The sequence below is a fragment of the Pantherophis guttatus genome, chromosome 1 (genome assembly GCF_059756535.1).
Source record: "Pantherophis guttatus breed Tessera chromosome 1, ASM5975653v1, whole genome shotgun sequence".
Lineage (NCBI taxonomy): Eukaryota > Metazoa > Chordata > Lepidosauria > Squamata > Colubridae > Pantherophis > Pantherophis guttatus.
Genome location: NC_142063.1, coordinates 236,662,801 through 236,684,978, shown reverse-complemented (window position 1 = coordinate 236,684,978; position 22,178 = coordinate 236,662,801). Strand labels below are relative to the sequence as shown.

The 22,178-nt window shown below is 40.8% G+C and overlaps 1 protein-coding gene across 7 annotated transcripts in view; it reads right to left on the bottom strand.

The window, feature by feature from the left end:
• Positions 1 to 22,178, bottom strand: part of ANKRD6 (ankyrin repeat domain 6) — a 94,030-nt gene that overhangs the window by 31,402 nt on the left and 40,450 nt on the right. For all 7 annotated transcript variants that reach the window (XM_034408980.2, XM_087882564.1, XM_034408973.2 and 4 more), the window contains exon 2: positions 10,278 to 10,548. In XM_034408980.2, coding sequence (XP_034264871.2) covers positions 10,278 to 10,397 — 120 coding nt within the window. In that variant the 5' untranslated portion in view covers positions 10,398 to 10,548. The remainder of the gene's footprint in view (positions 1 to 10,277; positions 10,549 to 22,178) is intronic.

The following is a 22,178-nucleotide window of genomic DNA, read 5'->3' as shown; positions in this document are numbered from 1 at the left end:
GTCACATTGTCCAACCAAGATGAGAGCTGGTTGCTTGGTGACTTCTCTCCTCCTCTGGCCAGCCAGCCGTTGGAATCTACCTGACTCATCGGCTAGCTATGTTGTTTTGGCTGAAGACTCCATCCTCCTCAGTTCTCCCCCCCTTCAGCTCCAAACTGTGTCAAATTGAATTCCTGTTAGAATAACCAAGGATATAAACAATCCCATACCCCGATCAAATTCAGGCTTGACACCTACTTCAACAGCTACCAATGTAGATATTTAGCATGCAGATTAATATGATCATTTATCTCTAATACACGTAATCCTCAATTTACGACATTTCATTTAGTGACTGTTCAAAGTTACAACGGCACTGAAAAAGTGACTTATGACCGGTTTTCACACTTATGACTGCTACACTATCCCTATGGTCACATGAGCAAAATTGGCAACTGGTTCATATTTATGATGGCCACAGTGTCCCGGGATGACCTTTTGTGACCTTCTGACAAGCAAAGTCAATGAGGAAGCCAGACTTAACAACGGTGTCACCAACTGAACAACTGCAGCGATTTACTTAACAAAATGTGACAAAAAAGGTCGTAAAATGGGGTAAAACTCATTTAACAAATGTCTCACTTAGCAACAGAAATTTTGGGCTCAATTGTGGTCATAGATCAAGGACTATATGTACACAATTGATCTCTGGACTTTATTTTCATAATTTGTTTAGCTGTTTTTCTTTTCGGTAATTATTTGTTTATTTATTTAGTATATATCTTGCTTTTATTACTGTTATAAATACCTCAAAGCGGTGAACATCCTTCTTCCTCCTATTTTCCCCACAACATCAATCATGTGAGGAAGGTTGGGATGAGAAAAAGGGACTGGCCAAAATTCATTCAGCTGATTTCATGCCTAAGGTGGGACTAGAACTTGCAGTCTTCTAATTAATTTGGTCTAGTGCCTTAACCACTAGACCAAATTGGCTCTCATTATTCCCAAATAGAAGCCTCCGGTTAGGTTGTACAAAATGTATTTCCTCAGGAGTAACAACCCTTGCTTTTTTGGAACATACCATAGCATATTAGCATGGTTAGTTAACAGGGTTTTACTTCTAAGTCATGGCTTACAGTCAAAGAAATCCAAACCACAGAATTCCATTTTAATGAAACCGAAATGTATAATGAACCGAAATTCATAATGAATTTCAACTGACAATTGTGCAATACTATTTTATCTGAGAGGGAAAACTTTCTGGCATGTTCTGACTACTGAAAAATGTTAGTACTTATAAAAAAATACTATGTATAATTAAAAAGCAAATATGAATACACAAATGAAGTGTCAGAAAATTTGTGTCTTGAATTTCATATCAGGCTATGTGGTAAAATAAAACAATAGAAACTTCTATTGTTTCAGCATTTTGCTGTTAAGCACACATAAACATTATCCTTTCACTGTAGACAGAAACTGAGGCTGAGACATAAAAACTTTCCTAAGGATAGATAATCAGGCGATTTGGAGAGCCATTTTTGAGAGTTGCTCAAAAAAACCCACACGGACACAGCGACAATTCCTCCCGCTCTGCCTCCTTGTGTTAACAGGAAAGGCCAATTATGGTTGCAACTCAGTACAGGTAGTCCTCGATTTAGGACCACAATTGAGCCCAAAATTTATGTTGTTAAGTAAGACATTTGTTAAGAGAGTTTTGCCCTATTTTACAACCTTTCTTGCCATGGTGGCTAAGTGAATCACTGCAGTTGTTCAGTTAGTGACATTGTTGTTAAGTGAATCTGGTTTCCCCGTTGTCTTTGCTTGTCAGCAGGTCACAAAAGTTGATCACATGACTCTGGGACACTGCAACCAGTCGTGGGTTTCAAATTTTTTTACTACCGGTTCTGTGGGCATGGCTTGGTGGGTGTGGCATGGCTTGGTGGGCGTGGCAGGGGAAGGATACTGTAATATCTCCATTCCAACCCCACTCCAGGGGAAGGTTACTGTAAAATCCCCATTTCCTCCCGATCAGCTGGGACTTGGGAGGCAGAGAATAGATGGGGGCGGGGCCAGTCAGATGTGGTATTTACCAGTTCTCCAAACTACTCAAAATTCCCGCTACCGGTTCTCCAGAACTGGTCAGAACTTGCTGAAACCCACCTCTGACTGCAACCATCATAAATATGAGTCAGTTGCTAAGCATTTGAATTTTGATCTTGTGACCATGGGGATGCTGTAATGGTCATAAATGCGAAAACAGTCATAAGTCATTTTTTTCAGTGCCATTGTAACTTCGAGTGGTCTCTAAATAACTGTTGTGAGTTGAGGACAACCTATATTTCCATATATATGTTCCCACTGTGTTCCCCTCAACCACATTTAAACTTTCAGAGAAGCACTTGAGGGTAACTAGAGCAGAGGTCAGGGGTGAAATGCTCCTGGTTCAGACCGGATCGGGCGATCCGTTAGCAATGGCGGCAGGTAGTTCAGAGAACCAGTAGCAAAAATCTCTGACCCCCCCACCCATGACCACCCAGTTGCCCGGTCCTCACTTGCCTACTTGGCAGCTTGCTGCTTCTTTCGTGCTTGCTCGCTTTTCCCGCCTTGCTTCGGCTGCTGCAATTCATTGCATCTGCTAGCAACTCAATGCAATCGGTGAGCAGCTCAATCTGCCTGCCTGCCTGCCTTGTGCCTTAAATTTGGGAAGTAACTGGGAGCTTTAAAAAAAATAGGTAATTTTTTTTTTTTAGGAGTCTTTTTTTTTTTTTTAGACATAGCAATTTAAAGTTAAGGAAAGAAAATTCTCTGCTTGAGAGCATTGGATGCTATGGAAGCTCTATAAGTAGGAAAGGGGAGAGAAGTTTCACTGAAGCCAGAAGCTAATGAAAAATAGTTGGAGTAAAGCAAGAATTACTTGCAATAGAAAAAGGAACTGCCTCATAAATTGATTCTTATTTAGGGACCACAATTGGGATTAGCAACTCTGCAAAGCAATCGCTAAGTGAAACCATGTCTGAGCTTAACATTTTACTTCAATTCTCCTTTGCCTTACAAGCCTGTGAAGATTGTAAATGTAAGGTTTGATCGTAAACTTACTTTTTCATGTGTTATAACTGAGCACAATTGCCATACATGGGAGTCGCTAAATTGTTTGCAAACCATTGTTTGCAAAATCATAGCTGGTTCTGCTGCTTGCACTGAAAATACAGATATGTCTTTAAAATTTGTTTTAGATAGAAGATATTGTTTCTGGATCAGGATCTCGATGAGGAAACCAACATTTGTCCCAATGCAAGAATCTACATTAATGACAATCAACTAACACAGCTGAATCACCAGACATAATTTCAAACCTTCCAGAAAACTGGATGAACTGAAAAGGAAGCTATTTAAGTTGGCAAACTGCAATACATATTACTGCAAAGTGGTAAAATGCCATTGTTGCATGACCTATTCAAAATTTTTAGTTAGCAATGGCATTTGTAAATATCCGCAATTTTCTTGGGACTCTTACACATCTTCACACCATCAATAGTTTCTCAGAAGTACATGAAAATGAACTATGTAATACTAATACTGAGAGGTTTGGCATGTTTTTCAGAACTATATGACGCACATACCACTAGAGATTAACTGAAAGAGACTCTTGTCAATAGAAATGTTTAGGCTAGTCCTACTTCTAACAACTATAGGGTTCAGAACAAGCTTAAGTATATGCCTGAACCTGCAGAACACTTATTATGAAGTGTTTACCAGATTGTGCATACTTGAATTATCATTGAATCTAAACTTTCACCCTAGATTTCTTCAACCTGGCTTGATTTAATGACCTCCAGTCAAGAAAAGAGAAGGCAGAAATCTATTGTCAATGCTGGCAAGATGAGACCATGATGTTATTAATGTCTGAAAGTCTACATGGTTAGTGGTTGCTTCACCAAATAAGAATTCCCAAATACTATGTTAAAATATATAACTCAGTTTTTTTTTTTAAAAATAAAGATTAGACTGTATGAACAAAAAGAAGAAGCAGACAATGTCATTTTTATTAATTTCTCCCTCTTTGCAAAATTTTCTGTCCTTTTGAAAATCTGCTTCAGAAGCTTAGGGAATTTCCAGACTGCGGTTGGAGATGGTGCCAGGGTGCTCCAGGGGAAGATAAAGCTCCATCATCAAGAGTATTGTGGGACTTCCAGGGAAGAAATAGTGAAAGCTCTGTGAAAAGCAGAACTGACAACTGTGGCAGAATGAAGAGATGGAGAGTCATTCCTCTCCAAATAAGAAGAATGAGATCACCCACAAGTGCTCCGGACAGCTGCTCTTCATGAGGAGATTGCAAGATTTATTATACACAAGGCTAATGCAAAGGCTGGAATAGCAGCAATTGCCCAAGACTAAAGGCTTCAAGCCCCTACTTCAGGCCCAGCCTCGGCATTGCTACAGAGTGTTGCTATGTGGGGTGGCCTACATCGGGGGGCAGATAGGTGACATTTCTCAATGCAGAGGAAGCACCAGGGTTAAAGTCAAGGCCTAAGGTGGTGGCAGCTGATTGAATAGAATAGTTAGAATTCGTTATTGGCCAAGTGTGATTGGACACCCAAGGAATTTGTCTTTAGTGCATATGCTCTCAGTGTGCATAAAAAGACAAGATACATTCGTCAAGAATCATAAGGTACAACACTTAATGATAGTCATAGGGTAGAAATAAGCAATCAGGAAACAATATCAATATAAATCGTAAGGATACAAGCAACAAAGTTACAGTCATGCAGTCATAAATGGAAGGAGATGGGTGATAGAAAAGATGAGAAGACTAATAGTAATAGTAATGCAGCCTTAGTGAATAGTTTGACAGTGTTGAGGGAATTATTTGTTTAACAGAGTGATGGCGTTCGGGAAAAAACTGTTCTTGTATCTAGTTGCCTTGGTGTGCAGTGCTCTATAGTGTTGTTTTGAGGGTAGGAGTTGAAACAATTTATGTCCAGGATGCCAGGGGTCTGTAAATATTTTCACAGCTCTCTTTTTGACTCGTGCAGTATACAGGTCCTCAAAGGAAGGCAGGTTGGTAGTAATTGTTTTTTCTTCTCCAACTTTGGTACCTTCCTGCTGCATGACTTCAATTTTGAAAAATCTGAGAGTCCCAGACTGCCAATTTGTAGGACTTTCAGGTGAAAATATGTGATACCATTAGATGGGGGAAGACTTATGCCTTTCCAAATTCTTCTTAAGGATCAGCTTTCAATGGTTTTAAACTCTTAGCTATGTTTAGTCTTTCCTAGAGTTTGGGAAAACAAGCTATTCAGTTTATGCAAAGTTTGGACATTATAAACAACTGAAATTTGTTATGAAGAGATGTGAACATTTCCCATTGCTCCTTGAATACAAACTTCGGTGGGGTGTCCAAGGCTTCTTCACATAATACAAAATTCTAGTACTGTATACAAAAGTGTGGTATTATAATCAAGTGAAACTCTCAGGTGTGAGGAGACGATGTCAGATAGCTGATGCCGATAGCAGCGGTTTTCCAGCAATTCCAAAACTCCTCAGACATTGCACACTAAGAGAATGTAACATGACCTTTCTTAGTTTTCTCCTTGCCTCAGTTGTGGCAAAGGATACCATTCTGTCACCAGCCCTGACAGATTTCTTCCAGCAGAGGTCGGAGGTTATAAAGTCTTTTTGTTTTCTTTTCTTTTCCTACCAGCTTGGCAGCAGGACATCTGGCATTGCGCCCCTCTTCTACAGACACATATTATAAATTCACTTCCCAGACTCTTCTGTTTAAAGTCAATGTCTTACAAAGAAGATTTAACCTTGGGGGGGTGGGGGGAGGTTGGTTTAGTCATCTGCACCAGAGGTGGGTTTCAGCAGGTTCTGGAGAAGTTTTGAGTAGTTTGGAGAACCGGTAAATACCATCTCTGACTGGCCCCGCCCCCATCTATTCTCTGCCTCCCGAGTCCCAGCTGATCGAGAGGAAATGGGGATTTTGTAGTAACCTTCCCCTGGAGTGGGGTTGGAATGGAGATTTTACAGTATCCTTCCCCTGCCACACCCACCAAGCCATGTCATGCCATGCCACGTCCACCAAACCACGCCCACAGAACCGGTAGTAAAAAAATTTGAAACCCACCACTGATCTGCATTGATGGACAGAGACTTTCATGGTAGGGCTGGGGGCTCAAACACTTTCTTTAGAAGGAAGTTTAGATTAGGTGGGACCCTTAGGTTAGAAAAAAAGTTGATAATAAAAGAAAAATAATCGAATTATATAAAGTCATGCATAGCATGGAGACTGCAGATAGGGAATTTTTCTCTCTCTCGAAACATCAGGACTGGTCATTAGGTCATTCAGTGAAGCTGATGGGCAGGAGATTTGAATAGACCAAAAGGAATAACAGGCAATCCTCAACTTAAGGCCAGGATTGGGACAAGCATTTCTGCTACTAAGCAAGGAGGTTGTTGAGTGAGGCACACCCGATTTTATAACCTTTTTTTTTGCCATGGTGGTTAAGCAAATGTTGCCGTTGTTAAGTGAATCACATGGTTGTTAAGCAAATCCGGCTTCCCCCATTGACTTTGCTTGTTGGAAGTCAGCCAGGAAGGTTGTAACTAATGATCACATGACCTCAGGACACTGCAACCACCATAAATACCGTATATACCTGTTGTCAAGCATCTGAATTTTGATTACATGACTGTGGGGATGCTATAACAGTTATAAATGTGAGGACCAGTTGCAAGCCACTTTTTTAGTGCCTTTTTAACTTTGAACGGCCACTAAATGAATGGATGTAAGTCGAGGGTTACTGTATTTCTTCACCCAGCATATAACTAACTTGGGGAATTCATTACTGCAAAGATACGGGGATGGCTAAAGACTTGTTGATGCTGTGGTGGTTATGGTGTTGTGTTAGGACTGGGGAGATCCAGGTTCAAGACTGCTCTCAGCCGTGGAAGTTCATTGAACGACTTGGGGCCAGAGTTGCAAGAGAACATCAGGCAGGAAAAGATGTCTCCATCTCCTACTTAGGAGCACTCTAGAAGCAACTGAGTTGGCCACTGTAAGAAACAAAATGCTGGATTAAAATGGACCTTGACCTGATCCAGCAGGCCAATTCTTATGTTCTTTCCTAGGCCAGTTTTAAAAGGAACTGGTTAGAAGAGCAGATGTTTGCCATTTAAAGGATGAAAAAGTCTAATGAGATTCTATTAGAAATATATCTGATATATCTTGGGTTAAATACACTTTATTCCAATACTTAATAAAAAGTACCAAATAAAATGTTACGTTGTTTTTAGTTATATTAATCGCATGGAATATCTCCCTTGCTTTTGGAATAATCCTATTTATAAAAGGCCATTTGGCTGCTTTCATGGAAAGTAAACAAAAAAAAAAACTCCAAGCAAATTGAATTCACTCCCACAGAAACAAAACATTTTCAGATTCAGCAAAAAAACAAAAAAAAAACCCCAAACTTGTTACAGAACAACTGCCATTCAGATCACCAACAAAATATAATAAAATAATTTCCCAGTTTCCTTTTTATACAGTATTTCAATAGGGAAGATTTTCAGCTCCTGAGCACAGACAGTGTGGTAAGGAAATGGAACATGGGGTACCTTAGGCCAGTGGCCCCCAACCTTTTGGGCACCAGGGACTGGTTCCATGGAGAGAGGTTTTTCCACGGACTGGACGGGGCATGGTTCTTCTGCTGTCTGCATCTCACGGATGGGACTTCGCTTGTTTGTGCAGCCCGGTTGCTAGCATGCCATGGCCCGGTGCCAATCCACAGACCGGAGGCTGGGGACCCCTGCCTTAGGGGACTGGAGTGGCCTTGAGAAGCCCGGCACCAGCCACACACCAGTGTGTCTCAATTCAAGGACTGAAAATCCTACTTGGATTTCAGCACGGAGGATTTTAATCTCACTTAACAACTGCTTTGCTCAACAACCGAGGTTCCAGTCCAATTGTGGTTGTAAATCGAGATACTGAGCTGAACAGCACATGAAGCATAACGTCTAAAAGATTATCCTGTTTTAAAGCAGGTCTACAACAATTACCTATTTTACCATTCATGGCATCCCCTGCCAAATATTGATGGAATCAACTGTTCTGTCCTTTATTTTCCAGCTTTGCAACTATGGTGACTGGGTAAGTTGGCACCTTGATTCTTGTGTGGGTATAAATTATGCACTGCACATCTTAAAATTACTGTAATTGTTTGTTATTGAAGTATAAAGCTAACTGCAGCGAAACCAACAAATGCAAAAGTGTCTGTGGCCAGCTTCCAGCCATTATTCCAAACAATTCCAGGAAACTGAAGGTTTCAAAAGTTAATTTTAAAATTCCAACCAAACCAAATACAAAAAAACAAAAAAAGGTTTAGTGAGTTATTTCAAAGAACTCTGATATATTCTGTCTGAAAACCGATTCTTGATCCATCATACAGTTCATTTTATTTTCCTAAACTGAGACAGGCTCCCCCCAACTTTCACTTACAACGTCATTTCAATACGGTACTTTACTTCAAGGTAAACATAGACGTACTGCTAAACATGTTCACTTAACAATGAGCTGCAGTCAATCATCGCTTACTGGTGGTAAGTTTATTTATATAATGCTGAGGAATACAAACACATTTTTGTTTGCTTTGCCTTCTGGCTTTTCTTTTTTAGATATACACCTACTACTTTAATGTCTACAAATCTGAGCTGTGATACACCAGCCCGGGGGTGAAATCTACTTACCTTCCTTACCGGTTTGGAAATGCACATGCCACGCATGCGCACACCTTCTGCGCACGCGCACACCTTCTGCACATGCATACACCTTCTGCGCACGCACAAAACCTTCTGCGAATGCGCAGAAGGTAAAAAAAAATACTTCCTGGTTAAAACCAGAAAATAAGGACACCCAGGCGGCGATCGCTACCGGATCGCCGAACGACAGGGAAAAATCACTACTGGATTGGGTGATCTGGTCCGATCCAGGAGCATTTCACCCCTGCACCAGCCCCAAGAAATTATCAAAAGAAACAGAATACACATACATAAATAAAGGAAGGAAGGAAGGAAGGAAGGAAGGAAGGAAGGAAGGAAGGAAGGAAGGAAGGAAGGAAGGAAAGAAGGAAGGAAGGAAGGAAGGAAGGAAGGAAGGAAAAAAGATGAAGAAACACAAGAAAAGAGAGAGGGAAATAATTTCTTCTCCTTTTATGGGAGCTGCACTGGCAGATAGTGGAAGCCATTTATTCTTAAATTTATAGATAAGTGAGCCATTCTGAAAGTACCATCAGTTCCTTCTCTCTCTTTTTTTAGGGCATTAAGACTGTCAATGTTGTCAGAATGTGGTCCCCAGATCTTAATAACTCAGTGTTGTTTTGCTCAGAGGAAGAAACTATGTGCAACTCTGCATTCCTCTTCTATCTTTCCCTGATCATTCTGGTACCTGGAGTGGAAGCACAGAAACCCGGCAATTAAGTCAGATCACAGCTACCTGTCCCAGTTTACAGGATGAGATCCTGGCAGAATAGAGTCAGCGAGGAATTGCTCTTCAGTTCTGTCTCTTTGAACAACCTCAGTCGAATAAATCTTTCTCCCTCGAGATGGTAACAATTGGGGGCATTGTGGTTTTTTTTTATTGAGCATTCCCCCATTTTTAAGCTTCATGGTTGCAAAAAATCTTATATAAAGCTAAATGTTGATGGTGTTTGGGATCACTCAATGGACTAGTTCAAGATTCTGTAAGTCTAATTCACTGATTTAAAATCTTCACTTGGAGGAATTAGTAGAATGGGCACAACGTACAATACACTAGAAGCACTCAACATGTTCTCAGCCATTTAAAAATACAGAATACATGACGTAGCACTTGCTTGTTCCCCCCATTTCCTTCTAAAGTGTATTTACCTCCATTCCCCCATCTCGGGAAGCCCAAAGGACCATGGTTCAATTTTGCCCCCCCCCCTTCACAGCAATTAATCTTGCCAGCACAAATGCAAAATCCGCTTTGAAAACTCTGCACAGTTTTAGCCGAAGCTTTTTGCTTCTTCCCCTTTCAGAGGGGTAAAAAAAAAAAAAAAACCAGCAGAAGTGAAGGATAATTATTTGACACCTAAATGCAACTGCAGAATGAAAAGAAGAAAAAAAAAACCCATAAACACATTCATCCATACTGGTCTCTGGAACAATTACACTTTCAAAAGCCAGAAGACATTTATCACAGGGGGAAAAAAAATACTTTGGGAAGCGAGGTTAGCTCTCAGTGAATTTGTAAGGAGTTTTTTTCCCCCCTCTCTTGTTACCTTGGTAACAGCTACCTTGGCACCTCTGTTGATAAGCTGCACCACATTATCCACATGCCCTTTGTACGCAGCTATGAGAAGGCGTTCTGAAAGGACGGCGACCACATCCTGCTGGCTCATGAATTAGGGAAGAATGGCTTTGGGAACAAGCTTCTTCGATCCAAAAAACAAAAGATTCACATCAGTCCAACTGCCGGACAGAGAGGGACCCCAGCATGGGAGAAGGTTGGTCTGTTGCTAAGCCATCTTCTGCCTCTGTGGATTGTAGCAGCTGGAAAGGAGAAACAAAATACACAGTCAGGCACATCTTGTAAACAAAAGAGAGCAGTAGCAATTCCTTCCACCCCCCCATCCCCCACCCCAAAAAAATTCTGAAAAGGAGAAAGGAGTGGCAAAGTAACTTGCGAAGATTACAAAGCTAGGAACCGAACACAGCCAAATGTATGGGGAGGAGAGATATTTTTGATCCACCCATCAGCAAGTCACACATTTAGTAAGAATTACAGTCATTGGAGTACACCCAGAGTAGTACATTCTAATCTCTGGGTGTATAAAGCACAGATTCAGCACTTTTTGGTAACCAACCTCTATTTTGTAGACCCTTCAGCATGTCCATTTGCAAGCCTGAACACCTCTTCACAGCCTTTCTTGTTACAAGAGAGCAGCGCCGAATCTCCTCCTGAGACGCTCGCTTTCACAAAATACTACCTCCAGTGTGGATGTGTATCCACCAGTCACCCGTGTCCAAATTTCCTTTGGCTATAATTTTGTGAGTTTTAAGCATATCATAAATCCAACACAGACCGTGCTCTTGAACAACTCAGCCTACTGTATGTCTCCTAACTGTCAGACTTCATCCTTCAAGGAGCAGAGCCTTGTTTTCTTGCAGATGTTTCAATACCTAATCCTAACTAGGTAACATCATCAGTACTAGTCCTGATGATGTTACCTAGCTTGCGGTAATGAAACATCTAAAAGAAAACAAGCAAGCTGAGAGCACCAAGGACCCCTCATTTCAACCCTGAACTACAAATATTCTCCTTTGCCTTCTCCCACCTATTTGTATATGTGAAAAGCACATTCTTAACTCAGATCAAAAATTGTCCTTTCCGATTAACAAAAATGCCAGCTTCTTTGGTGGAACATTTCATGTCCAGATTGCTTACACACCAAATTAAAATGAGAGAACAGTCTGTACCATTTCAGAGTAAATAGATCACATGTTTATATTCCTCTTCTTAAACCAAAAGAGGGAAGAAAGTGCATTTTGCTAGCAATAACTAGCCAAAAAAAAAAGAAAAGGTAAGGAAGAACATTTTCTCCTGATATCACACAGCTCTTAAAACTTTCTGGGATTACTTTACTTTTATAGTGGGAACATTAAAATAATAGTCACAAAATAGGCTTTGTCACAGGTGAATAAGTTTCTTACAAGCTTGCCATATTTTGTGTGTTTGCCATCTTGAATTATTTACAAAAAATAATAAAGGCAGAATATAAGTAAAATAAATAAATAAAAATAAGTGAAGTCCATAATCTTGACCCAAATCACGCATTCTTCCAGGAAATGTCCAGGAAATTCATCAAGAAATAAAGAGAAAATTTAAATTTGTTTATCCTGCAAAATTGTAAGGATACTATTTTGTCTGACTTTCCCTCTCTTAAGCTGACTATCGTGTTTTCCCAAAAATAAGACCCTGTCTTATATTTTTTTGAATCCCCGAAATAAGTGCTTGGCCTTATTTTTCGGGATGTCTTATTAATTTGGAGAACATGCTCCTCTTGCCATCTTACCTGATTTCCAGCTCTGTCTCCCTAACCAGAGGGAATGGCAGGGACCAGCTGTGCATGCATTTAAATATTTTCGGGGAGGGGTTATTTTAGCGTTTGTGCTCTAAAGCCCGATTGGGCTTATTATCAGGGATGTCTTATTTTAGGGGAAACGGTAGTTTTCTTGAAGTAAAAATGCTGGGTTTTGTTTTTTTTCATTTTATTGTTGGCAGCTTATGTCTGTTTGTGTCTGCAAATTTTCTGCTAGTGATATTTGGGGGTTTGAAGTAGGAAAAGTCCCATACTACTTATTAACACATTGAAAAACTACGTTTACGCATCCAGAAGCCAGCCTCGCCATTCTAAATCTTGCTGTTACCATAGTGTGCCTTTACCACACATACAGAACAGCTTCTTGTTGCATTGCTGCTTATACAACCTGCGACATATCAAGGGCCATGATTGGTAACTTTCTCAAATGAATTTCCTGTCTTGATCAACTTCATCCAGTACATCAAAGCTTCTGGTTTCTATTTCCCATTTCAGCTTTAACTGGTGAACTTAAAACAAAAACTTTGTGATTATTGGTCAACAAAAGGGCAGCAATGAAAGGATATTTTTTTTTTTTGTATCTCTTGGCTGCCATCTACTTGCTGTCTGAAACTGTGCCAAGGAAAACCAAAATGCAGCCAGCAGATAAATTTACAGGAGTTGGCAAAAAGGGACTGGTATGAGAGCTATTCCCTACCAATAGGTACATGGGGAAAAAAAAGAAATGAGGACTTAAGACTTGCTAAACACAGAAACCCACCATGCAGCATATGCACAAGATCAAGCCTTTTCAATTATATACTATATGCCAGAAATGGAATAATTAATTTCAGGGTTTCACAATCATTTTCAAAAGGGAAACAAAATGAAAAAGTGGCTGCAGAAGTCAGGATTCAAAATGCCTTCACATCAGTGATGAAATCTGAACCGGTTTACTACCAGTTCGCTGGCTGCGCATGTGGCTGAAGAGGTTGTAGAAAAAAAATGCTTTTAAAAATAAAAAAAAGCCTCTGATGATCACGCAGCTCAGCTGGGCATGGGGGGGGGGCAGGGCTTTTTGCTACCTGTTCTCCAAACCACCCACTGCCATCGCTACTGGATCGGGCAATCCGGTCCGAACCAGGAGCATTTCACCCCTACTTCACATGCCATTATTTCTCCTTGCCTGTTTACTCAATCTCTTACAAATGTACACATATTTACTTATTCATTTTTTCATTTAAAAGGCTCACTATATATAACCTAACTCTGGGCAGCATTTATGATCGAAACATAAAAGGCATAATAAAAACCAGCATCCCCAAAACCCAACACCTGGTATCCTAAAAAGGCACTCCCCAATAAGTAAACTTCAGAATCCCTGGGTTCCACCTCACCCCGGGGGAAAAAGCCAGCTTTTTAACCCCTTCTGGGATAGAAGAGTGGGGGCCTGCCAGATCTCAGGAGGGGAGGATGTTCCACAAGGCAGGGCCCGCCACTGAGAAGACGTGCTTCTAGGTGCTCCTAGTTGATATTTAGGAGAAGGGACCTGGAGTGTGTCCACCCTATCCAACCAAATGGAGTGAACCGATACCCCAGGGGTGAAATCTACTTACCTTACCGGTTTACTCGCGCACATGCCGTGCGTCACGTGCATGCGCAGAAGGTAAAAAACACTACTTCCTGGTTAAAAGCAGGAAGTAATGACACCCAGATGGGTGGGCAGAGCTTTGCTCCGCCATTGCTACCAGATCGCCCAACCACGATCGCTACCAGACTGGGCGATCCGGTCCGATCCTGGAGCATTTCACCCCTGCGATACCCCTTGGAAGAGGTAGTCCCACAAAGAAGCTGGTTCCATCTCATACAGGACTTTGAATTGCACCTGGAAAAGAGCTGGAAACCAGCAGAGCTCATGCAGCAATACATATATGTTTGGGTGTAATATGGGAAACCATGGGGTGCCAGAACTGAGTGCACCACTACATTCTGGATGGTCTTCAAGGATATCCTCATGTAGAACTCACCGAGGTAATGCAGCCAGGAAGTAATCAAGGGATAAGCAACTGTGAGAAAGGCCACTGGTCCAGGAATAGGCACAATTGGTATACAAGATGGATCTATGCAAAAGTCCCCTAGCCATATCTGCCACCTGCTCCCCAAATGGGCATCATGAATCCAGAAAGATCCCCAAATTGTACACCAGATCTGCTGGGATGTTCTATCCTCTTGAGAGTCAAAGGTGACACCTCTCTGGATCAGGGAAGGGGATGAGAAACAGGACATCTCAATAAACCACATTTCATATGGATATTAGCTGAGACTTCTTCAGTACTAAAATTCTTATTAATTAAATTTATCCATCCGGTTCGAGAGGGATGGAAACAGAAAACCACTCTCTCTTTCCTTACTTTCTCTTCCAGTTTATATACAGATACTCCTCAACTTAAAATTATTTGTTTAGTGACTATTCACAGTTATAAGGCACTGAATCAAGTGATTTATGATTGGCCTTCACACTTATGACCATTGCGGCATTCTCATGGTCATGTGATCAAAATTGGGGCATTTGGCAACCAGCATGTATTTATGATGGTTGCAGCCTCCTCACTTCATGTCACCACCATTTGCAACCTTCCCAGTCAGCTTCCGACAATCAAAGTCGATGAAGGAAAGCCGGATCTGCTTAACAACCCTGGAATTCATTTAATAACTGCAGTAATTTGCTTAATAACCGTGGCAAAAAAAAAAAAGCTTGCAAAATCACTTAACAACCGCCTTGCTTAGCAACAGAAATGTTGGTTCCAACTGTGATCGTAAGTCAAGGACTACCTGTAACATGAGAAGAGGCCTGTTGTCAGCCCTTAGTGTAGATGACACTAAATTGGCAGGAATAGCCAACACCTCAGAAGACAAGCTCAGGATCCAAAAAGATCTTGACAGACTTGAACAATGGATCCTATCCAACAAAATGAACTTTAATATGGAGCAAAGCAAAGTTTTACACTGGGCAGGAAAACCCAAAGGTACAAACACAGATTAGACGAAATGTGGCTCAAAATCAGTAACTGTTTGTGAGGGACCTTGGAGTCCTAGTGGATGATCACTTAAACCATGAGTCAACAGTTGTAGCAGCAGCCAAAAAAAAGTTAATACAATCCTTGGCTGTATAAATAGAGGCATAGAATCAAAATCACGTGAAGTATTAGTACCGCTTTATAAAAGCCTTAGTAAGGCCACATCTGGAATACTGTATCCAGTTTTGGTCACCACATTACAAAAAAGATGTTGAGACTTTGGAAAAAGTGCAAAGAAGAGCAAGTAAGATGATTAAAGGCCTGGAGACTAAAAAATATGAAGAATGGTTGCAGGATTTGGGTATGGTCAGCCTAGAGAAAAGAAGAATTAGGGGGGGATATCGTAGCAGTATTCCAGTATTTGAGAGGCTGCCAAAAAGAGGAAGGACTGAATTTATTTTCAAAAGCACCAGAGGGCATGACAAGAAACAACGAATGGAAACTAATCAAGGAGGGAAGCAACCTGGAATTAAGGGGAAACTTCCTAACAGTGATAACAATAAACCAGTGGAACAGTTTGCCTTCAGAAATTGTGAGTGCTTCATCACTGGAGGTTTTTAAGAAGAGACTGGACAGTCACTTGTCTGAAATGGTATAGATAACCCAGATGAGGAACTGACATCACAGGAAGAACATATTTTATTGAGCTATGACATGATAACAGGATCTTGCAAGTCTGATTATATTTTATCTCCCCTCCCTCTTAAATCCCAGTGAATCACAGAAGTGCCTGCCTGGGTCTCTTCCGAATATTATCTTCTTTCCCAAGACTTAAGGAGTGTTTTAGCCCTCTTTTCTTGCATAATAGTTCTTGCCTCATTTCCCTGACTCTCTGCACCTGAAGGACCTCCAGGTGCTTTATCTCACACAGGTCACCAATTACCCCGCTATTCCAGTTTAAAGGAAAGGAAGGAAAAAAATTTGTCGCCCAACAAGCTTAGCAGAGAAGACAGCATTTTAAGACAACAATCACCCTTCCTTCCAAAGAGTTGCTTATGGGAACACTGTTGTAGCATTTAGCCAACCTTGCCTGATCTCAAAATAGCAAGCAGGGTTGGATCTGGTAAATACTTGAATGAGCTCCACCTGTAAATCCCAAGATTGTGGGCTAGATTGGGAAGCTGGCAAACCATCTCAAAAAATCTGTGGGGTCCTCGGTGCTTTCTGAGCTTTGTTAGTCTTCTTTCAGCATCTCAGAAAAAGCCAGTGATAAACCACTCTCACACTGTTGCCAAGGGAACTATGCAGATGTGTCCATCAACCACGAAGGAGTATATATTCCATTCCAAAGAGGTTTTATGTGTAGCTGACAAAACAGATGAGAATTTCAGACTCCTAGCAATGAGGCAAAGCTGAAATCCACTTCTAAATAACGAATTCCAAGAACGGTCCTGGATGACTCATTCGCTGCTGCTCACAGCTGAAGAGTAAAAAAAACGATATCTCAAAACAAACAACGTTAGCCTGCTTCAGAGATAAATCAGCAACTGACAGTTTTTGGTACTTTTGAATAATGGCTGTATACCATGGGTCACATTTTATGTAACTGTATTCTTTGGGCTTTTGGGCAGAAAAGCTTTTCATTTTCTCCTGTCTTCTGTGCATAAACCAGCTGGAGATGAAATAAGGAAATGTTTGGATTTCAACTCCTTTTACCAGTTAAATAGGGGACCCCACCCCACGATCCGTGGACCAGCACCAGGCCACGGCATGCCAGAAACCAGGCCGTGCAAACAAGCAAAGCCCCATCCGCAGGATGCAGGCAGCACATGAAACAATGCCTCCACCGGTCCTCAGAAAAACTTCTCTCCATGGAACCGGTCCCTGGTGCTCAAAAGGTTGGGGGCTACTCAGTGGTGGAATTCAATTTTTTTTACTACCGGTTCTGTGGGCATGGCTTGGTGGGCGTGGTGTGGCTTGGTAGGCGTGGCAGGGGAAGGATAATGCAAAATCTCCATTCCCACCCCACTTCAGGGGAAGGATATTGCAAAATCTCCATTCCCAACTCACTCCTGGGGAAAGGATATTGCAAAATCTGCATTCCACTCCACTCTGGGACCAGCCAGAGGTGGTATTTGCTGGTTCTCCGAACTACTCAAAATTTCCGCTACCAGTTCTCCAGAACCTGTCAGAACCTGCTAAATAGCACCCCTGGGGCTACTGACTTACCGGTAAGTCACAGTGATGGTCAGGTGTCTGGACTGGACAGCTATTAATTTGGACACCAACTGGTGGATTTCCCTGTTTCTTTTCCCTTTTCACCATGGCCTAGGAAGTAAACCTCAATTGGCTTGCTGGTCTTTTAAGAACTGATTAAAAAAGATAAGTTCTTCCTGCTGTCATTGGGACTAAAAGGGGAAACTCTTCTCTTGTCAAGCAGAGCTGTTACCGGCTTCTCCAATTAAAAGCAAAACTATGGCAAGCATTCCATTGCTCCTTTGTTGAACCTGTTTTTAAAAAGCAAACAGACCAGGGTCCAATATGAGGCGGCTCTCGAAGGCAGAGACTGGGAAGTAGAGTCTCAAAGGAGCCCTCACCAACCAACTTGATCAGAAGGATCTGGACAGAACAGACTGAAGGGCAGCAAGCAAACTAGATTGCCTTGCTTGTGCCAGCAGAGGGGGAAAAAATACTATGTTTGATGCAGAGCGAGAAAGCTCAGGTGAAGGCTGCCTTCCCATAGGATAGGGATGAGTTGAGGGCACCAACATCATCTGTTCTTGCCCTTCCAAAACAGGCGCTGCCTGTTCTCTCACACTAGGGCAAGCAGGAAGTATACAATCAGTCGTTTCTGTACTCATTAGGCTACAACCACTCAGGAGTTGGTAAAAGCACGATGGAAGTTCATGGCAAATGTTCAGATAGCTCTTATTTAGCACCTTCACCTAGGACCAGCAATCATTAAGCAAAGCAGTCCCTAAGTGAGACTGTGAATGTGCTTATGATCTTATTTCAGCTTTCCTTTGCTTTACGGACCTGTGAAGATCATAAATGTGACGATTAGTCGCGAAGTTACTTTTTCATCGCCATCATAACTGCAGATGGTCACTGTACAAGACAGTCACTAAACAAGGACTGCCTGTAATGAAATACAACATCTATGAAGATCAACAGAGTTAAATGAGTTACAACTGTATGAATGAATGAATGAATGAATGAATGAATGAATGAATGAATGAATGAATGAATAAATGAATGAAACATTTTCTCCAAAGGTCTGTGATAGCATCTCCCAATAAAAGTATATTCACACATAAACCTAAGATACAATGCACCTAACCATGATTTAGTGACTAAGCCTCAGCTGCCTGACTTTACACAACATACACTAAGTTTGCAAATATTAGCTACATTTTGCAAACCACAATGGTTGGGCGCATACCACATACTGTGCCACAATTCTCAAGCATCCTCATTTAGCTGGCTCAACCTGGCTGAAATTTCCCAGTCATTCAATGCTGGTTAAGAATTATTACTGCACGCTAGACCAACAATGCACTATAGACAGCAACTTGCCCTCTGACAATAATAAATCTTCAAGAATATGATCTTAATTTATCTGCTTTTATCATATGCAAACATCAATCTTTCTGGAATAAAATAATCAGTGCTGCCAAGAAAATTAATATATTTTAGAACTACCAGTATTTGTTGCTTAATTTTTCAATGTGAAGGATTTCATTTTTATTTATTTTTTTTACAAAAGAACATTATGTATCTCCTGTTAGATGGGCTGTGCAGCTTCATCTAGCCAATGTAGTAATTAAATGGTGTACCTTTGAAAGCAGATACACTGGTGTGCCCAAATTATTTACTCCATCTCCAAAACAGATTTTAAATTAATCACACTTCCCAAATCAATTCCTGAAACGTTTCTGGAAAAAAAAAAGCTTGTTATTATAAACAAAACGAAGTGACATTTACAACCGGGCTGGCTTGACCCCATCCTTGCAGTTTTAATTTGTAATTGGTTTTAACTGGGTTGTTTTAAATTGATGGCCAAAATTATTTAATGTCTTTTAAACTGCTTTTAAATTTTATATGTTGTGTTTTACCGTGGCTGTTCACCACCCTGAGTCCTGTTGGAGAAGGGCGGTATACAAATTAAATAAAATAAATAAATAAATAAACTAAACCAAGTGTGTCCAATGGGCTCCATTGCGGCTCTGGACAGCTAGCAAATGCTGCCCCATAAGATCATAAACTCTTAACATTATTATGTGATTTTAGCAATAGTTACTATATTATATATTTTACATGCAGCCCAAATTTTACAAAACATTTCATGAGAAGCAACATTGATTATTCCCTTCACAGTGGTATGACTTTCAGATGAGATGAGTGTAAGATTTTGTGTAACATTAGTTACATATACTTAGTGCCGTGTAATGGGGTGAGTTCGCGTTACTTGTCCCAGCTTCTGCCAACCTAGCAGTTCGAAAGCATGTAAAAAATGCAAGTAGAAAAATAGGGACCACCTTTGGTGGGAAGTTAATAGCGTTCCGTGCACCTTTGGCATTTAGTCATGCCAGCCACATGACCACGGAGACGTCTTCGGACAGCTCTGCCTCTTCGGCTTTGAAATGCAGATGAGCACCGCCCCCTTGAGTCAGGAACGACTAGCACATATGTGCAAGGGGAACCTTTACCTTTATCTAATAAAGAAGATGGTTGGTTTGCATTTGCAGAGGGTCCTGGGGGAAATGGGTTATCTGGATTCTTTTCGCTCAGGTTTCAGACTGGGATATTGTACAGGGATATGTACAGTACAGGGATATGGCATTGATGGCATTGATAGATAACCTTTAGTGGGACTAGAATGGGACAATGCATCCATCCTGCCTTCCTTGATCTTTCAGTGGCTTTCAATGCAGTCAATCATGGTATCCTTCTGGACCATCTTTCTCAAGGTCAATACTGTTTGTCAAATGTTTAAAAAAGTGACCGCATTGTGATGTCCCATTTCTGCACAATTAAACTAGACTTGGCAGTTGGAAAAGCATTCCAGCAGAAGGTGATGGCTATCCACTTCCAAAAACAGTTGCCAAGGTACTTGTAGGGATGTGTTCATGAACTCACCAAGTTAGAACAATGAATTTTACTTGAATAAAGACATCTGACGGCCTACATTTTGGGTGAGCTTTGACACATTTCTCAAAACGTGCTACTGTTCATTTTGGAAATGTGGGATGGAGACTACTTCTTTCATGAAACAAATCTGCTGGTTAACAAGCTCTCTCCACAGCTCTTTATATTTGGAAATATCTTTCCATTTTTCTCTTTTCGTATGGGTCTGTGCTTCGTTGGGGTGCCTTTTGCCTTAGACATGAGGAAAATAATGGAGCAAGTGAGGGTACCAGTCAGCCATTGCCCTTGGATTTCTGCCAACGTCTCCCCAGGCTGCTTAGCATAAGAAAGAGAGAAACAAGGGGGTGAAAAGATCAACACAACATCAGAAGATCCTTGTGTTTGTTAGCCCAGAAAGTTCACATTTCTGCCTTTACTACAGAGACCTGTAATTCCTGCTTTTACAGATAATAACATGAACCAGCAGATGCCTACTAAGCTTTCTGGAGCTGATATCCAATATAAAGCCATCTTCAGTTCAACAAAAGGTTTGGGCGTTTTGTTGCATAATTTCCATTGCAAAGAAGTGGGATTAATATTAAATGTACTTGTGTGTTTTAGCAACAGTTATGTAAGTGAAATTGACCAACAATTGTTGCTGAAAGTAAATACAGTAGAGATTATTTTGATTTTGGGACCTCTTATGAAAGGGAGGGTATGAGATATTTTAACATGCAGAATATTAAAATTAGACCTGTATCATGCTATCAACCTAAGAAATAACATTTTTAACTGCAAGCCAACAAACTACAACTAAGTGGAATTAATTTTGATTCAATCAATCAAACATCCAATTAAAATGGTTACTTCGCATCTAGAAGATAGAAGAAATCAAGTAGTCTAGTCACATTCTTTCTGTTCTATAATGAAGATTACACACTTCAAAAATAAACATTCAATAAACTAATTGCTTCATATGTGAAACAGAAATATTCTCCACTGTATTTAGATAAACTTACTGTCAAGTAATTGTAGGAAAATTGCCAGCTAAAAGGATTATATAAATGATAATGTCAGGAACCCTGGTTTTGTAACACTCATATTACAATAATATTATTTATTTATTTATTGTTAATTTATTGGTTCGATTTATATGCCGCCCTTTTCCGGAGACTCAGGGCATCTTACAATGCGTTAAGCAATAGCCTTCATACTTTTGTATATACCTGCTTAGTAGGGCTTTCAGGGCCCCCCCCCAAAGCGGTGTTCTTTTTTATACAAAGTCAGCTTATTGCCCCCACAAACCGGGTCCTCATTTTACCTACCTCGAAAGGATGGAAGGCTGAGTCAACCTTGAGCCTGGTGAGATTTGAACTTGCAATAATTGCAGGCAGCTGGTGCTACTTAACAGTGCTTTAATCTGCTGCATCACCAAGGCTCTAATTCTGTAATATTATTACACAATCTATGAGTTGAATCCTTAAATTCTACACAAAAACTCAGAAACGATCCAATTCATATAATGTTAATGTGATTGTATGACAATGTTATCCAATGTTATGTTTTGCTTACAGGGAGAGCCAAGCTAGAAATAAATGCCTTCCATTTTTACATGAAATTCCAATGTATACGAGACTTGCATACAGATATTCCTTGATTTACAACAGTTTGCTTAGTGACAATGGCACTGAAAAATGTGAGTTATGACCATTTTTCATACTTACAACCATTGCAGCATTTCCATGATACAAATTTGGATGTTTGGCAAATAAGTTATATTTATGATGGTTGCAGTGTCCCAGGATCCTGTGATCCAGTGATGGGTTGCTCCCGGTTCGGTCTGGTTCGATAGAACCGGTAGTAAAACCGATGGGAGGCTCTGCCCACCCGCCCTGACATCATCATGGGTGATCTGCGCATGTGCAGAAGCGCAAGCGCACGCGCACGCGAACAAAGC